Raw genomic sequence first — 19,040 nt, forward strand, 5'->3', positions numbered from 1 at the left:
TCTCTTCCAGCACCACAATATCCCCATTCTGTGTATCCTCACCTCCACATTTCCTTCTGTTTCAACTGCCCTGTTTGTTTGTTGGTTTTTTTTTTGCCTCAAAGTTGCTTTAATTCAACTCATCGTCTTCTTCCTTCCAGTCTGAAATCTATATGAGAATTAATTTATTTACAGCATGCTCACAGGACATGTACTGCTGTGGAGATAAACTGGAATACTCTTTATGTCTCTGTGCTGTTCTAGCTGCATCCCTAAGTTCGCAGACAGGTTGTGATCTTACAGTTTCTATATTTATTTACCTCTACTTCTAAACCTTGTGGTGCCTTGCTTATATTTTGGATTCTTCTGAAATCACTACATAATTTTGGATACCTTTCAAGAATACTCTCTGGTTCAAACACACATTGAGTAGGATGTGAAGGAGAATCTGTGACTGTTCTGCAAGGGGTCAGACTAGACTAGTGCTTGTCACAATAATTCTAGCACTGACTCTAAGCACATATGGCATAAGGTTTTTTCATGATTCCCCTCCTGAACTTCTGAAATCACAGTGTGATCTGGCCCAAAGGGTAATACTGGGGCACTTAGAACTACAGTTGCAGAGTGGAAATAAGATAGCTGCTTCTCCCCGCGCTGTTTTCTGAGCTGTTGAGAATTAATTTTAAAATGTGTATGTGTGTATTATATCTATGGCTTAGCTTTCTGATTAGTAGTATTATTGGCTTTAATTAATGGTAGCTTCTTATCTCCTTATCTCCTGCTCAATATATTTTTGGGAAATAAATTTGCATCAAAGCTAATTTTGCTACAAACAGTTAAAATAACTCCACAGCCCTGAAAGGCAACAAGAGGCAAAACTATTCTTAGAGGATCAATGTTTTATCGAACAGCAGTCAAAAGAACATGGAACATCTGTTGAGTATTGTATTGCAGTTCTGACCACCTGTTAGGTAGGTGGAACTTCAGAACACTGCGGAGCTTTACAGTGTGTGACTTTACTTTGTCCATGACAGAGCTGTAACAGAACTTCTTAAACCATCCAGGCTATGCCTCAAGTAAATATACCCCAACAAACACAATGATTTCTGATAAGAAAATCCTTCTTCTAGAGGCAGTAAATAGCCTTACTCTACCAACCAGTTTTGCAACCTGATTTTTTTTTTTTTAAGAACAACTACTGTCAAATGGCTGTTCTTGTACGAGAGAGACTGTTATTTTTCTTCCCACTCAGTATTCTGTTCTCTTAAAAAAAAAAATCAGTGATTTCTAATATATTTTTAATCCAGTTCCTTCACTTTGAACTGAACACAAGAATAGCAGGCAATACTAACAGGGTAACTTAAAAAAAAAAAAAAGAACAATGACAACAAAAAAGCCAAAAAAGCCTCCTTGCCCCTCAAGAAAGAAAAAAAAAAAACCCCACTCGAAAAAAAAAATAGAGCCAAAAGTATTTATTTTTTTTATCTTCTAGAATTCCTTTAATTTGTTTCCATACTGGGAGAATAGGTCTTTGTGAAATAATCTGATGCAGAGAGATGTATTTTTTGATAATTTTTTGGGGTGAGATTTTGTAGCTTTATTTCTACTCCACATTTCTGTTGGAAATTCTTCTTAGCTTAGTCTGTCATGAGGGTCTTTGGAGTTCATCACATAATTAGTTGAACAGGTTTTTTTTTATTCCAGATACTTTCTGGCACCTGTATTCTGCATAATCATTTTGACCTCTCCTTTTTCTTTTTTTTTTTCCCCTTTTTCATAGGGCTGAAACAGGCCTCCTTTCAGGGGTATGTCTGCAAAAATACGCAGGCACTCTGTGTTAGTCTCTCAAGTCTTGTTTGAAATTAATCAGTGCTCTCAGTAGGAACACACCTCCTTGAAGGAATAGGCCCTACATCATTTCCAGTCACATCTGTAGCTATTCTCTGGGCTGGGCTGTTGATCATGCTGAGATAATGGAATGGCATAAATTGTTTCAAGATTTGAAGATGGGAAACACTCATCAGCTTACATGGCCTGCACTTGGGCCAAGACAGGACTCTTCATACTTGCACGTAATTGCTTTGAATGAGCTTTGTAGCTAAGGCTATTCTTTCAAAGTTTGTAGTGATACCAACTAAGGAACCGGAGCTGCAGTTAACACACTGGGTTAGGATTCCCTAGGGTTATGATAGACTCTGATTAGAAATAAAGGTCATTTGGCTTAGGGATTCTTCAAAATGGTTACGCTGAAAGTAACAAGCAAAACACTAGAGAAACCAGCAAATGTAGCACCCAGCTAGAAGATTCTCCACTAGTTGCATTAATTACTCCATAGAGAGATAGCTCTGTGGTTAAATTGGCATTCCTAAAAAGCCCTGTTAAGATAGTTTGACCAGCTTCATTTATTTTCTCTCTTCTTTCACATGCAGATCAACTTGACATCATTTCAATGGCTGAAACAACAATGATGCCTGAGGAAATAGAGCTAGAGATGGCAAAGATCCAGAGACTTCGGGAAGTCTTAGTCAGAAGAGAATCAGAACTCAGGTTTATGTAAGTATCAATTCCTCTGGGAAACACTATGCAAAATTAATCAAAATAGGAAAGAATACTACTTAGAAGACTTCTATCTGCTTGACATTTTAAAAGGAAGAAAGATAAAGAGCATCCCAGCTAGGTGAATGCTTGCAAAATGCCACTGGGAAATGATTTTTGTAGTTGCAAAGGATATTGCCTTTTTTATTCACCATGATTTGCAGACAATAAAAAAGGGATGTATTACTTACAAAAGGAAACTTTAGCAAAGTACATGTCTACAGAGCATGTTTTTATACCTGACTTCAGTCCTTTGTGGAAAGAATATTTGTCTGAAGGAAATATCAACAGGTAGGGGATTTGGAGCTCCTACAGCCTAAACTGACTCAGGCTTTATTCCTCACTTCATTAGGGGTCTTAGTTCATGACACAAGAGAGCATGCTGTGTTCTGAACTAACAGCAGCTAAGATTTGACATTTGTTAAATGAAAGCTATGAAGTTATAAACACGAAATACATTTTCATAGATCAAATTAAATAATAATATTCCATGAGAGATTTTCAAAACTGCCAAAAGGGTCAGGCATAGGAGCCCAAATGAATGTTAATATTAATCCATTTCTGATGAGGGTTTGTGTTCTTAAATCACTGAATTTAGAACATAAGAACTAATTAATAGGAAGTATATTATTTTCAAGTTCCGTCTGTCTTTGAGTACCTAAGATTAGAAATGAATGCCTTAGCTGACAGGCAAGGAACCTCAGTAAGTCTAAAACCCGCTAAGCAAGGTGCCTTGGCATTAACAAAGCTTCTGTAACCTGAGAAAAACTTACTTGTCTCTTCCTGTGAAATACAAATATAAAACTGGTACTTTAACCGTAATTGCTGGAGGTTAATTTCAGTGTCTTGACTTACTGGTACAGTCAGAAGTTGGAAACCTTACCATCAAGCAGTTTAGATATCTGTCTTGACTGTTATTACAGAAGATCCCAACCCAGACCATATATACATCAGTGCTTAGAGATCTTTGACACTAAAGACTGGTAACAGTTATACTGTCCTTTAATAGTGCTGTAGTGGTATAAATAACGTAAACAAGAACAATTTGTCACACCTGCTCCTGGTACTCAAATAAGTACTCGATTATTGGCTTGTACATAAATTTAATCTAGAACAATCCACATCATTGAACCCTGTAATACTCATGACATTTTCTATATCAAACAAAGCACTGGGACAAAGAGAATCTGTCCCAATGAATGAAAGCCATGGCAGACACCTGCTTGTCATACTTTTGCATGTTCTTCCCTTGCTCTTGTATCCAGTCTCTTTTCATTTCCCCTGTGCTCACACTCATCACACTCACCACTCTGTATTGCCTGGTAGGTATTTGAGTAATGAACTGAACACAGAGGAGCTTGGTTATTGAAAAGGGAATATAACTGACATTCATTCTGAGCACCGTGCTCTTTCTGTCTTAGATATATCCAAACACGCTATGCCTAGAGCTGCCTAAGAGCACTCCCCAGCTGTCCACTGGATGAGGAAAGCTTTTCCGAGTGCCTGTATCAGAGTCTCTGCTAAGGCTGTCCCTAGGTGTTAACCAAGCAGGCAGGCGACAGAGGCAGCAACTGTCAGAGATGATTCTAGTACTTTGTCTTTTCTAAGCGATGGAAAGCCAAGTCGGTAGCTGCTGCCCTGCCTTCAGCAGCAACCAGACCCTTCCTTCTACAAGACCACTTTTCCAGGGATATTCTCCCAGGTTTCTAACCAGATTCCTCCCTTCTCTGAGGCACACTATCATTACTCTGCGCATTAATCCTTGAGGCAGTAAAATTCAGTTTGTTAACACCACTGAGTGGAACAGTGAGATAGCATCACTTTCTGCACTGGCACTCCACTTGCAACTGCACTGATTGTGATTTTTAAAGCTCTATGTGGGCTTCCCATCTTCCTAAGCTAATTTACAACAAGCAAGTTCTTCATACTGGCTACACTTCACGGGAAACAAAAGACAGCCTCTTTCACACAAAGGCCTCGAAAATTAGCATATGCTTTTTTTTTAAATAGACTTTGGGAGTCCAAAAAAAATCTATTTGACTTTGTCTCATTTAAAAAAAATATTTTTTACTTTTTATTCTGGACAATAAAGACAAATGAAAAGGATGTTGCAAGTAATACTCAAGTAGTATAACAGCAGATGTTCTTTACTGCCTTTCATTCTAAATAGCTTTCACTCACTGTGAGTCAGTTTTATTTCTCTTTTAACAACATGCTATTAACCTCCTGCTGGGACAAACATCACAACTCACTTATCTCAGTGGTCCAAGTTTTGTACCTGTTTAGGTACAAAGTTACCTAGACAAGTTACGTAAACTAACTCATAGACATACTGTAGAAGACTTTGTACGTAGCCATATATATTTCTTTCATTTATTTCCCGCACAAGTGGATTCCTAGTGTTCCAAGACTAGAAGCCTGTGCATAGGTTATGATTTTAAGTAATTTTAGGAATCAATTTCTCCTGACAGGATTAGATTTCCCTATGAATGACCTGTAAAACCTGCATAGAACTGCTGACTCGATTTTGACAGTATGCCTGCCAACTAGTAGTGCTACACCTATGCTCACACCAGGGAGCTGAAGATCAGCTCTAACGAGAACAAGATCACTTTAGTTCTTACACTTGCTTTCATTCTATTATAACAAAAGCATAAAACATACAAACAGTAATGGAGAAAATGTTGCTCACTAACAGCATGAGACACAGAACAGAAATTCTCTTGATTTAAATTGGGTGGATTTCAGTTCTTGCAAAAGTATGAACAAAATGATGAACTAATTAATTCCATATCAGTTACACATCCAGTCACAGATTACATGTCCTTTTGAAAAAAAAAAATGGTTTATTCTTCTCACTGAATTTCTTAGTTTTTGTATTCACACGTAGCCAGATCCTAAAGCTAGAAAAAAAAAAAAGTATATTGTAGATATACTTCAAAATAAAAAAAAGAAGACGAAAAAGAAGTAAGCTAGAGAGCTTATGTTCTGAATGTGTCATCAGCACTAATGGTGCTCTCAGCTTTACTTAAACCAGCAACTACCACAGCTCTTCACAGCATGGACACTGTATTTTACAAGTGTTTGCACTCAAAAATAAGAAACAGAACACTCCAAACCAAACCTGTTTTTGATGAAAATCAGTGCAAACTCTTCCCCTGTTAGAACTATGGAGGTTTAATCCCTGGAAAGAACTTGTTCTAACTACTAATTGAAATCTTTGCTTTCCTTGAAGAAGATGTACGAAGCAGACTGAGATGGAATAATAATAAAACTCACTATCATTGATTTTTTGAAACAGCTCTGCAACAATATTTGTTAAGTTTCAACTGTTATGTCAATATCTTGCCTAAACAAATGCAGTAGCCATAAAGTAAAGGGCACGTAACAGAGAACTGTTGAAGGTTAGCATGGCAGTCAATACAAATACAAAACAAACAGGTCTAGCAAGGCCTGGATGCTCAGAGGGCCAGAAGTCAGTTTACATTTTCTCACTCTGCTACACGTGAATCAGCTGATATGCAAGATCATCATTAATGCAGTATTCTTTCAGGCAGTTCTTCAGCTGTTATCTGCATACTACATCTCTCAAGTTTTCTCAGCTCTTTGTCTCTTCATAGAACATGAACTCCAATGAGAGAGTCTTCAGCAAGACACACAGACAACTTTGCACACATTGAAAGTTAAGGCACTGAGGCCTTATTTTAGTTGGCGTTAATATAAGGAGGTCCACATTACCTTTCCTGTGCTAAACAAAATAACACCAATGACTAATTAAGTCTGTAGGACAACAAAAGGGATAAATGAAATATGTCGTTCCTCTGTCACTACAGAAACATACATTATGGTGCTCACAGTTGGTAACACTTCAGTATCTAAATAAAATCTTTACAGAGCGGTTCATCATCACTAACAGCTTTAGAAGAGTCACTCTGTAGGGTGAAAGAAAGAGTAGGATGGTGAAGAAATAAAAGCCAGATACTTAATCATCGTTATTAACTCAAAGCAAGACCTCTCATATCTGAGGAAAAGAATCAGGCAGTGGAATTAAGCTTAGAAAAAAATTGATTTAATAGTATCAAGCTTAAAAGGCGGTACTGAGCACTGTTCAAAGACCATACAACACTATGTACGTGACTTTTTCTTATATAAATCCAAGCAGACTCTGTTTACCCTCTTATCTTTCAGCCTACGTCTATCACACATATCAGAAATTCAACACTTGAATTTTCAGTTTTCAAAATTAAAGTGAAGAAAAAGCCCATTATATTTGAACAAATTTCACATACATTTCTGTGATATGTATGGACTTAAAACATCAAAACTTGTTCTTTTAGTTAATGAGCTCCCCTCTCTTTAGTTTCATCTCTTTACAACAGTCACACTGAATAAGCAACTCACTTTGTGCTCTGCAGGATGTTAAAATTACTTACAGCTTTGCTCCGGGTCAACGACAGAAAGATTCCTCAGGAAGAAGGTTTCCACCTTTTAAAAGAGGTTTGGATGCCCAGTCACAAGCAGTCACTCTCATGATACTGAGCTCAGTCACTGGATAAGAGGCCTCACCTGTCTGCAGGTTCATGGTTCTGGTTAAAGGGGAGGGGCAGCAATAATCCCCTTAATAAGGAACACACTTTATTCTTCGATTTTAGAGGGAGTCCTTTCCACTGTGGAACCACAGGAGGCAATGCCAACTGCCTGTTTGCTCTCGCGGGTGAAACAATCACTTTGTATGAGGCAAAATGAGCGGTGTGGCAGCTCAACCACGTGATACAAAATGGCTGCCCAGTCGGTGGGAGCTTAGCCACACGACACAAAATGGCCGCCCAGTCTGTGGGAGCTCAAGCACGTGATACAAAATGGCTGCCCAGTCTGTGAGAACTCAACCACGTGAGACAAAATGGCTGCCCAGNACAAAATGGCTGCCCAGTCTGTGAGAACTCAACCACGTGAGACAAAATGGCTGCCCAGTCTGTGGTACCATTGGACAGACCCTTCTTTTGATACCCACCTTTCTCTTCCAGTGGTTTTCAGATTTTTTTTTTCCTTCCTTACAAGCTCCCTGTGCTTCCTTCATTGTGTCCCAGGCTGTATGTCGCCAAGGGCTGTGGGCTGCCAGCTAAGTCTCTCAAAGCATTGTGTTTTTCCTGTGACCATGTCTGATGACTATGACCACTGCTGACAGCTTTCAGAAATTACATCATCCTCCACCAGTGGACAATTCGAGTATAGACTTCTACCCATCAAAATTGTCTTAAAATTCAGAAGATATCCTTAGGATGGTGTTGCAGTTTGTCTTTATCCCTGTACTGGGCTCACAAGTCATGTATGGGCCACAGCTCCCTGGAGCAGTATGTACTGGTTTGTAGTGCCAACCAATAATTTTCTGTTGAAGAGGAATACCTGTTTTTTTCTCTAAGATGGTGGAGGTGTGTACCAAAAAAGGGCAACTTTCTGATTATTCATGTTTTTAGTCACAGAAAGAAATACAGGAAGCAGAATCAGCTGAAACTATTACTTAACAGGTCACGGTGTTTCTCAGACCTTGGAGCAAACTGCAAGTCAGATATCAGCCCTTGTAGGCCTGTCCTTTGCTTTGGTCCCTGCTATTGTTGCCTCCTTGAAGAAGGAGGGCAGCTGAAGACAGCTGTGCTCTTCCCACGTTATTTCCAGATGAGTACTCACTTGCTATGGAGAACTATGTGAGGTTTATTTGAAGCACATTTTCAGATTATAAAATTAAGATTTCCTCAATTAGTTAATGCCCCTATTTACATTATACAATCACGTTTTAGCTCAGACAAATATCTATGCACAAAATCTACTCCGCTGAGACTATGAAATTTCTTTAAATTATGCTGGACCCCCTCCAGCCAGACCAGGAAATGAAAACACAGTTTAAAGCCATCATCTGCTATCTCTAGCTCTTCCAGGTTTATTTCCAGAAGAGCTGAAGACTCAGCCTGCATTGATAGGAAGCAGACAATATGTATGTAAGAGCATCAGTTTATAGCTAGCTGGCATTCCCTCTCATTCTCATCTCAAGCTTCTCTCAGCTCATTCCCTAAAACGTTCTCTGTAAGATCAGTTTTGGGTCAAAATGTAAATTGCCAGTCTGTCTTTGCTGCTAAGGAGAGTAAACATGCCACTTTAGAACATGCATGCTCTCCCTTTCAAATTCTTATGTCCCACTTCCTTTTCATTCTTTCCTGGTGAGATAACAGACCCAGAAGCCAAGAGAGCTGCTCATGCAGCATCCTCCTCATTGCACATTTAATGTGTTACTGCTATGGATGCTTGTGTGTGGCTTTAGAAGCAGTCTAAGATTCATATCACTGCAGAGCATGGAAATTTACATGCTGAATGACGATTGTAAAAATGGATAATACATGTGTTAGCTCCATTTAGGCAGCAAAACTTCAGACCACTGGTACAGGAACAGATGAAAACTGAAGCTCAGAATCATTTATAGTGCAGAATTCTTGTATTTTAAAACATATTAGTATATTCTCACTCAGTAAATATTAATAGCGTAGGTGAGATTTTATCATCCATAGTTACTGCCTATGGCTATTAATAGAAAAGGCACTGAGTTCATATAAAATAGCAGTCACTGTCATCATGAAATATGCTCCTTGGGAAATCTGCCAGTGCTTGATACTGCTGGCCTCCCAGATGGAGAGCAGAACTTGAAGCCAACTATACTGCATGACCTTGAACTAAAGCTGTGCAAGTTGCTTCTACCTGTGATAGCTATCTTGGGAGTGGTTATTTCTGCCATGCAGACAATACCAAATGGCAATTTTTTAATATAGGGCATATAGGATATTTAATGGTAAGCCCTGTTAGGTTGCTTTAGGCAATTATTGAAAATAGTTTTTCTTACCTCATAAACCTTGTTTTATCTGTAAAAACGTTACAAATATAATGCATCCAATGTTTGCTTAATGGCTGTACTGTTATTACAGTGCTAAACTAACACTGAAAAAGACAGAAGTACCTCCATGTTGACTTAGAATTAAAACTGGTCTTTGTACGGTCTCAGTACGCACTATTAGCTGACTCCCTCTTCTCCAGAATGCTCATAACAGCTGCATCATCCAAATTCTCTACAGATCCATTCTGGTTTTTGGACCATTTTATACTATCATATTGGCTTACTTGTAATGTCAGGAACAATTACCTTTTATGTAGATGTGTTTGCTGTAACTTGACATTGCCCTGGTAATAAACTTCTAATAGTAGCCCCATAGTTTCACTAGCTGGCCAGAGTACTAATTAACCCTTGTGGTTTGTTTTTTTTTTTTTAATTTTATTGTTGTTGTGTTTTGTTTGTTTGTGCTTTTTTTCTTCCAGTTAGGCTTACTTTTTGTTTTCCTTTTTAATATTTATCCTGTTCCCACTTCACAAAAACAAGAAATCTCTCTTTTGCTGCGATGACATTGATGTACCTATTGCTTGTAGAAGTAGAGGTGAGATAGTCAGTAATGGTTGTTAGGCTATTATAGAGAGTACTGGACACAATGGTGGAATTTTACATTTAGGGTAAATTCATCATGGAGAAACATTCATAGTCAAAGTTCCTTCTAAGGACAATAACACATCAACAGAGGTCCAGTAGGATTCTTACTTTTATGTCTTTTGTGGTACCCACAGGATATTGGTATTTTGAAGTACACTGGGGTATGTCTGCTGACTGCCTAGCTTTATGCGACCACTGCAGAGTGAAGCAACACCAAGTTACACAAGAACTGCAGAAGTGAGAGGTTCCTTCATTCGGTTATGATTACCTTCAGTATATGATTATGACCTTTGACATGGTCCCCCACCACATCCTTATCTCTAAATTGGAGAGATATAGATTTGAAGGATGGACAATTTGGTGGATAAGGAATTGGTTGGAAGGTCGCAGCCAGAGGGTTCTGGTCAATCGTCCTATGTCCAGATGGTAACAAGTGTTTTCCCCCACGGGTCTGTCTTGGGGCCGGTACTCTTTAACATCTTTATCAGTGACATAGATTATGAGATTGAGTGCACCCTCAGCAAGTTTGCTGATGACAGCAATCCGAGTAGTGCAGTTGATATGGCAGAAGGAAGGGATGCCATTCAGAGGGACCTTGATAAACTCAAAAGGTGAGCCCTTGCAAACCTAATAGGGTTCAACAAAGCAAAGTGCAAGGCTTTGCACTTGGGTCGGGGTAATCTGAGATATGTATACAGACCTGGAGTAGAACTCCTTGAGAGCAGCCCTGCTGAGAAGGACTTAGGTGTCCTGGTAGATGCATAACTGAACACAAGCCAGCAGTGTGCTCTTGCTGCCTGGAAGGCCAATGTTATCCTGGGCTGCATCAGAGGAGGAGTGGCCAGCAGGGCAAGGGAAGGGATTGTCCCTCTCTACCCTGCTCTCATGAGGCCCCATGTGGAGTACTGTGTCCAGGTCTGGGGCCTCCAACACAGGAAGGATATGGAGCTTTTGGGAAAGAAGATGATTATAAATGGGGGAAATCAGTTTTTTACACAGGTACATAGTGGTAAAGTTCTAAACTAAAGGAGGGAATATTTAGATTAGATGTCAGGGGGAAGTTTTTCACTGAGAAGGTGGTGAGGTGCTGGAACAGGTTGCCTATAGGGGTTGTGGAAACCCTGTCCCTGGAAACATTCAAGGCTAGATTAGATGGGTTCCTAGGCAATCTGATCGAGTATTTCATCTAGCAGTTGGCAACCCTGCCTGTGGCCTGGGGGTTGGAACTTGATCCTTGAAGTCCCTTCCAACCCAAGCCATTCTATGATTCTGTGATTACAGTGGACTTGCATTTTGCTATATGTAGGAGAGTATATATAGATCAGCTGTGATTCAACAATGGATTGGAAAGTTCTGAAATGGACTTATTACAGGTGTTTGATTTTTATACCGGATACTTTTATATTCTGTTCATCTTTGATCTTTGGTAGTTGCTCTTCTTGTTTTAAAAAGAAGAAAAGTTCAAATATGGAAGCTAATAAAGAAGGAAGTTTATCATTGATTCTGCTAATGATGATACATACCAAAAACTTGAGGTTCCTACTTCTACTGCCCAATAACAAAAAATACTACTACCAGACCAGTTTAAATGAACCACGCATATGAGTTGGCCCTGTGCTTTTACGTTCAGTCTTCTGTATAATACTGTAATGGGTCTTAAATACTTCTGAATATATATCCAACTACTCCACTGTATGTTTTTAGACAAATTAGCTTAGACAATTTTTTGTAGAGATACATTTCCTTCCATAGTGGGGTATTTCCAGGAATGCTCCTGTTCTTGTTACTAGTGAAGCTGACAGTAGCACTTCATAACTGGCAGAGGAGATGGCCAAGCTCAAGGGAATGTAACGATGTCAGTAAAAATGAAATACAGACAGCTTCTTTAGACAATGCTCTGAATTTCTGTGAAGTATGCCTAAAATGTGACCTCCAGGGACTGGGATTTTCAAGTCGTGCCATCTTCAACTGAATGAAATGACAGCTGAATTACAGCATCACTTTACAACGTTGCGGTCCAGTGCTTCTATCCACTGTTCTTCCATTGAAGAGTGCTTTTAGCAAGAAAAGACAGACTTGCTTAATTTAATAGTTAAAGGTAATCATAGGATTTTGATTTGTAACCTGACATGTGAAGAAGGCTGGTCAGCAATCTGTTATCTGAGTTGCCAGCTTTATGTCTTCCAGCCTAAGAAACACCTGGTGCTGAGCTCACAAACACATATTGTGAGGGCTGCTTCAAAAGTAATACCTCCTGTTTTATTATGTTGGCGGATGGCAGTGGGATGGCAGTGGAAGCCAAACCTTCCCACAAGTATCCAATGACATTTTGTTGCCATGTGACAGATGGCAGCAGGGGTGCACTCTGACAGAATGGTGTCTGACATAGAAGCGTGTATAAAGCAAAGGGGTGTTTCCTCCATGTGGAAAAAATTGGACCCCCTGACACTGATGGACACTTGCTGAATGTTGATGAAGACCAAATGGTGGCTGTCGCACAGTGAGGCACTGGTGGTGTGTTTCGGTAGTGGTGACAGTGACAGCAGGGCACCTCCGCTGGTGCATATTTACGAGTGCAGCATGCAGCTCTTGTTCATCACTGGCAAAAATGCACAGCTAATGGTGGTGACTGTGTTGCAAAATAGTGTTTTGTAGCTGAGAATTTGCTTTATCAAATATTGTTACTGTGCTCTTTGTTGTAGTTTCCATGGAAATAAATAGGAGGCATTACTTTCAGAGCGACCTACATGGTTCTAACCCACAAATCTTAAGCATTTGACAAGCTTGTTGGCTCTGTTTTTTCTTGGCAGACCATGACAGTGAGCATTTAGTGGTTTTCCTTTTGCCTTTTACTATCATTTTTGCCTTTTTTTTTTTCTTTTCTTGAAGAAAGCATGGCTGTAGCTGGTACCTGGGTTTTATAACAGGTTTTCCCCAGCTGGGAAGAAGAGCTGCCATGGAATAATTTCTATTGAAACAGAACAAAATACTCCTTCCATTTCCAGTACAGAATGTTTTGTTGTTATTTCCTCTCTGTCTGCCATTATCTTCCACAGTCTCAGAGACCCTCCAGGGCACAGATGAACAGGAGGTCTCCTCTGTTTCTTTGCCCTTCACCCCCTTGTCCAGATGGTGGATGGCAGAGGTGACTCATGCTGTCACCTCACTTGTGGATCTTATGGGAAGGACAGTGCCTGGAGCATTCTTCTCCTGGTAACTGGACCAAAGAAACGTATCAGGGATGAGTCACTATGCCTGATTACTGAAGACTCTTCCGACCCATTTATTTTCCTGTCATTTTGTGACATGTTTAGAAAATCCTTTGCTCATGCTGTTTATTCATTGTGAGCTATTTTATTTTTTTTTAGGGGCAAACAAAGAATCTGCTTTTAGGTTTTGACAAGATAGTTTGAAATACAAAGAAAGAAAATAATACAAGCTCCTATGATATATCTCAAAGCATGCAGAAGGTTTCTTACAATAAGCCATTAAAAATTAGAAAAACAGAATTACTGTGTGTCAAGAAAGTCCATTCCTAGCTCAGTACTATTTCAGTTTCTCCAGGAATGGATTTGGGCTCTTAATAAGAGAAATGTTTTATCATCGTGGTATCTCATATATTCAGGATTGCTGGGCAGACATTTAAAGTTTAGCTTGTTGGGGGAAACAGACATACTGTAACTCCTGTTTGGTTTACTGATGCTTTTTCTACAACATTAAAGATGATTTTGCAGGGACTGCAAAATCCAAAGGACAGAGAGTTCAGCAAAGGTTGTGTTGATATTGCAAATTTTATGCATATATCTTGAGCAGCTTTGGAGATTGCTTAAGCAGACCTGAAGTGTATCATTTCAGTACCCTGGGCTACTCTATATATAGGGATTCTACTACATTCAGCACAGAATAGCAACCTGCTTGTGTTGCTCTCCTTCGAGAAGAGCACCGGGTGCACAGGGAGCACAGCAGTGCTCTTAAATAAGATGGACAATAGTCTGTGCAGCTTTCCCTCTTGTCCATCTTGCAATCTGATGGATCACACAATGTGGAACATCAAGTGCTACAGAATAATCTCGGCATGTCTCTCCAGCTTCTCTGTAAAAGGTTAAGGGACCCAAAGGGTTTTTGTTTTCTGTGCTATACATATGCCTGCTCTAAGATTGCCAGAGCTCTTTTTTTACTTCTTTAAGAGGTCTGACAATACTACAGATATGCTCTCCATCAAACCCTGACTATCCAGCACAAGAACCAGAGCACAAAGGGGAAAAGAGAAGGAGGATCATAGTAACACTCTGGATTAAACAGCCTTCCAAGGGCTTTCTTCCCCATGAGTCCTTTCTCTTTTCCCTTTTCTTTGAGAGCAGTGAGGTGACCCTTGCCCAGGACATCAGTTGCTGCCCTACATTCAGTGCTAATTGCTAGGAATGTTTTTTAGTTAAAAGCAGCTATCCTTCCTGCTTTCATTAAGTCAGATGGATGATGCCTTCATGTGGTATCTATGAATATATCCCATATCCCTCCTTTAGTAATTTAAGCATATCATTTTTTTTTAATTTGATTTTTTTCCTGATTGTCACCATGGAGTGGATGAAAAACACAAAGGCTGTTTTACACAGATGGGAGGAAAGATGTTCTGTGTGCCTAAGGGATTGGTACAGATGGTCAGTTGAAGCTTTGTCCATCATCAGAATGCACTTGCCTATGGAGCTGGGACTCTGGAGAAGTCACCTGGAGCATGACTTTTGAAATTCAGGTTGTCACAGAGCTGCTGCAGCCCTTAAGTGCTTGGCCACAGTTTTACTTATCTCCTGTGAGTTATGAGATGGGAAAAAGAAATGCAAAGAATGCATATGGAGAGGACAAGCGTTATGCTCTGCAGTCAGATGAAAAAGAAAAAAAAAGTAGAACTAAAATAGTGGGGGCAATTGCATCTAGAATTGGGGAAAGTGTATAAAGCCTGTACTTTTCCCAGCAATAGGTAATATGGAGCATAGGGGCCACAGGGACTACCAAACATGGATGATTTTGCTCACTTGGAACGTACTGCCAGTGGTATTTTAATGCAATGGCATTAGCTTTTGGGAGTTTCTTGAGAAGGGCAGGGAGCCAAACTGAGGCAGTGAAGTAATAGCATCTTTCAGATCTTCCCAGAATGGAGCCCAACTTACCTCATAGGAAAAAGTAGAAACTCACTGTTCTCTTTGCTAGTTGAGGGTCTGACCCTCAGCTATTTGAATACAGCAGTTCAATAGTGCATGTTTCTTGCAAAAAAACCTGTCTTCTTTCTGTTAACCATGTCCGTTTTCTTCAAATATATTAACGCTCATTATATTAATATGCCCCCAAACTGCATGAGCATTGAATGAATAAGGAGCTGCGTGGCTTGCTCACATCCCAGCACAGTTTGATTACCAGTTCTCCCAAGGGGACAGTGTTTAAGATTGTTAATTGATAAAAGTAATTTTAGTACCATTTAGCGTGATGGGTCTCAAGAGTAAAACAGGCTTTGCTCGTGATCAGTATGAATATGAGGAGTCCAAGCAAGAAAAATCCTGGGTATAAAGGTCTCTGTCCCCAGGTGTGCTGAACACACATGGCAGTGAACCATAGGCTAGCCCTGAGGTTAACATGCTGATCTTGCCAATAACAGCAAGACTCGTAAACCAGATGTATAGCAGGAGAGCAATGCCTTGAGAGAAAAACTATCTCAACAACTCCTGGAAGAGTCCAGAACAATGCTCAAGCCCCTAAATCAGGAGGTTAGCAATAAAGAATATTATGAGAGGTATTTCACTGCGTCATTTGGGGAAGAGAGAAGTGAAAAAGAGCAGAAGGAGCTGTCATAGCACAATGAATGGAAGAGAACTGGCAAAATGGAGATAATCAAAGCAGAAAATAATAAAAGGATCAACACATTTTAACAACATGAGCAAAGCATCTGAGGGACGGCTCCCTGTGGAGACCTGCATTGCGGACACAGGCGGCAGGGAGAATAAAAGTTCTTTGGTTGTGATTAAAATCTTATTTGTGCCAGAAACACCTACTTTTCCCACTATTCTATTAATTCTGTAATTGGACTGCATTATCCGTTGTGCGCTCGCTCACTCTTACATGCATGCTCTCATACCTCAGGTTTCCTGTCTTGGAATAGCATTGTGACAATCCAAGCTCTGATAGCACTTCAGCTTCCTCTTTGTGCTTGTTATGCTGTGATTTCTAATGGAAGCCTATGATGCAGTCCTCTGAACCATGAGCCTTGGCTACCAGTGTGACTGAAGCAGTAAAATACAATGCTTGCTGGAAAGCCAATGCTGAATCTTCTAACTTCCAGGACTAAGTTATTAGTAAGGTCACAAAGAAAATTGGTAGTGGAAGATAAATCTTGTCCTTGCTGTGCCAAATACCACACCAGCTTCTGCTAGCCCCTTCCCAGGATCACTGCTGCTCTCCCTCTTGCTCTTTTCTCAGTGAAAATTGTTGCTGCAATATGTGCAGCATGGCACACCCATCTTTTCCACAACTATTAAATATATAGGGATGCCTGCTCGGTTTGATGGCATTCAAGGGACAACTGAAATAATCTGCAGTGACAAGTATGACCTTCGTACAAATCAGATCCCAGTAAGACAAGTAACCAAAGGCTCAACAGGGACTATAGTACAGCTTTTGCTATCTGTTACAGCTGGTGAATGAACTGCATCAGAATCCCAAGGTTAAAAGCCAGCCCTTCGATCTGATACGCATGTCCCAGGAAAGGAACAGTACCACATACTCAGATGAGATCCATCCAATTCTGTCAACACAGGATGGGGTTTGCATGTCTCTGACTGTGCTTTTTCTCTTTCTGCAGGATGGATGACATCCAGCTTTGCAAAGACATTATGAACCTTAAGAAGGAGCTGCAGAGTTTGGTAGCGATCCCAGGTAATGGCTGTCTCTATCTCAATATCAAGATAATGCCTGGGCAATGCAGGGGATGGTTTCAGGAGTATGCCTCTGCTCCTAGCACAGTCAGAAGCCTCCCCGCAGGGCTGTTTCATATCTTCTGTCTTCATATATTTCCTCCTTCCTCTAGTCTTTATTTTTATTTCTTTTTTCCTTCTCGTCTTTAATTTTCTGGCCTCTAAAGTTGTTTTCATGCTGAATTTCACTGCTCCCTTGACAGCAAACCTGCAAATATCGCTCAAATAAGGTGCACGTTCCCTTGCTCTTTTAATCCCTTGGGAATCTCGGAGGAACCAACCGGAACAGAGATTGTCAAGTAGAAAAGGCAGAGCACTGAGATAAAAGGGAGAATGGAGAAGGATTTAAAACCATTACTGTGAATGGGAGAGATTTTTTCCCAGATACACTAATTCATTGTCACAGCTATAGTTAAATCTGCCTTCCAGAGCAAAGGGAAACAGGTTCCTACAGAAAGCAAGAAGCAAAAGCGTGCTTTGCATTTTGCCTTTAATTTACTGCAAATACACTGCTCTGAGGAGGGACGGAGTTGTGTGCAATTTTATAATCCTCACATCCAAACTCCATCTGAAATAAATAAGAAGTCGTGCTTCGCTACAGCGTTGCTGTTTCAGATCATCCACAACAGAACTACTCTGCTTGAAGCGTTTTGCAGGCAGATTTTGAAAGCACTCAGAGGCTTCACCAGGCTATCTACATTAAACGTTACTGCACATTTTTAGCACCTCTCAGAAGTAATCTGCTGCTACCTCACTGCAAAGGGCTGGTTTTCCTTTCGTCATCCTCACCTCTTCCCCCTACATTTTATTGTGCAACTTTAAACAGCGTTATTCCCCAGAATGAGAGAACAGGTCACTCATTAAATAAAAAAGAGGTCGGTTGTTCTCTCTCAGAGTCCACACGCTCTCATTTAGACAAGAACTCTTCCATTTTTCTCTGCACTCCATGAAAGAAGATTCACGATGTTTCTTATTTTTCCTTTCTTTACGCTTCTTAGTTACTTACAGGCCACATTAGATTTATAACAAAACTTTTGGTTCATTCTTGGTTTTTAAATAACATGGGAAAGGATGACGAGTGATAGAAAATAGCCATGAATGAGTACCCTTGCATCACCTCTTCTAGTCTGCAATTTTCTTAGCCCCTTTATCTTGTACCTAACTCCTCAAGTTCATCAGTTTTGAGGGTTTTGCATGCGGTGGTGGTTTTTTTTTTCCAATAATCTTTTTGAAACCGTTTTCCAGTCACAAAGCATTAAGCAGAGATGAACAGACAACAGTTTCTCCTCAGCACTTTGCAGATCTCAGCAAAAGTTCAGAATTTAAGTACGAGTAGATCCGGCAGCACCACCTTTTGGCAGACTCATGGCAAGAACACTTTCACCTTAACAATGGCAGCGCTGGCATTCATGCAAAATGGAGTGCTTACATAGTGTGTGTCTAACCTAGAAAAACCATTTTCCAGAAATGGGTTCATTCATAGCATCTGAATGAGAATTTTCCTTTCGGTGGACAGATTGGGGTAGGGCCCTGCTCTTTGGTTTCAGTGGACGTGAGTTAGCTGATTGCAGGCAACACGAGATCAGGCTTTTAGTATACAGCGTTTATGGTACTATGCCACAGTAGAGCATGCATGCATTTCAGGCACTGGGCAGCCAGTTTTCTAAAGATAGGAGGGGATACTAAAGATAGGAGGGGATAGGAGACCACATGTCACAGTCCATGGTGAGGGTAGGTGGAAAAGAAGTGTAAAGTAGCTCCTACTATCTGTAATGGAAAGAGAAGATGCCTTGTAGCTAGATTTTATTTTATGATGGCTCTGTCTGTCGTGAAACAGAGAAAAATTATTCCTTTTGGAATGCTCTCATTTTCCCTGAGATCAAGAGGAGTTGGTGTATTTTAATGAAGAATGGACCGTTGTTTCTTTTTGTTATTGGGTGTGATGGGGTTTGGCTGTTCCTGTTCTTGGCTTTTGTTGTTGTTGT

The 19,040-nt window shown here is 40.1% G+C and overlaps 1 protein-coding gene and 1 long non-coding RNA gene across 2 annotated transcripts in view; one reads left to right on the top strand and one right to left on the bottom strand.

The window, feature by feature from the left end:
* The window catches only part of C13H16orf45 (chromosome 13 C16orf45 homolog), a 49,121-nt gene that overhangs the window by 23,488 nt on the left and 6,593 nt on the right, over nt 1-19,040 (top strand). Inside the window, exons 2-3 of the mRNA XM_021411141.1 lie at nt 2,409-2,532; nt 16,944-17,017. Coding sequence (XP_021266816.1) covers nt 2,409-2,532; nt 16,944-17,017 — 198 coding nt within the window. The remainder of the gene's footprint in view (nt 1-2,408; nt 2,533-16,943; nt 17,018-19,040) is intronic.
* On the bottom strand, nt 4,696-7,429 carry LOC110405656. The gene is made up of 3 exons (XR_002443036.1): nt 7,141-7,429; nt 7,008-7,059; nt 4,696-5,477 (listed from the first exon to the last, which is right to left on the bottom strand). It is a non-coding gene; the product is annotated as an uncharacterized LOC110405656 (long non-coding RNA).

Source organism: Numida meleagris, chromosome 13 (genome assembly GCF_002078875.1).
Source record: "Numida meleagris isolate 19003 breed g44 Domestic line chromosome 13, NumMel1.0, whole genome shotgun sequence".
Lineage (NCBI taxonomy): Eukaryota > Metazoa > Chordata > Aves > Galliformes > Numididae > Numida > Numida meleagris.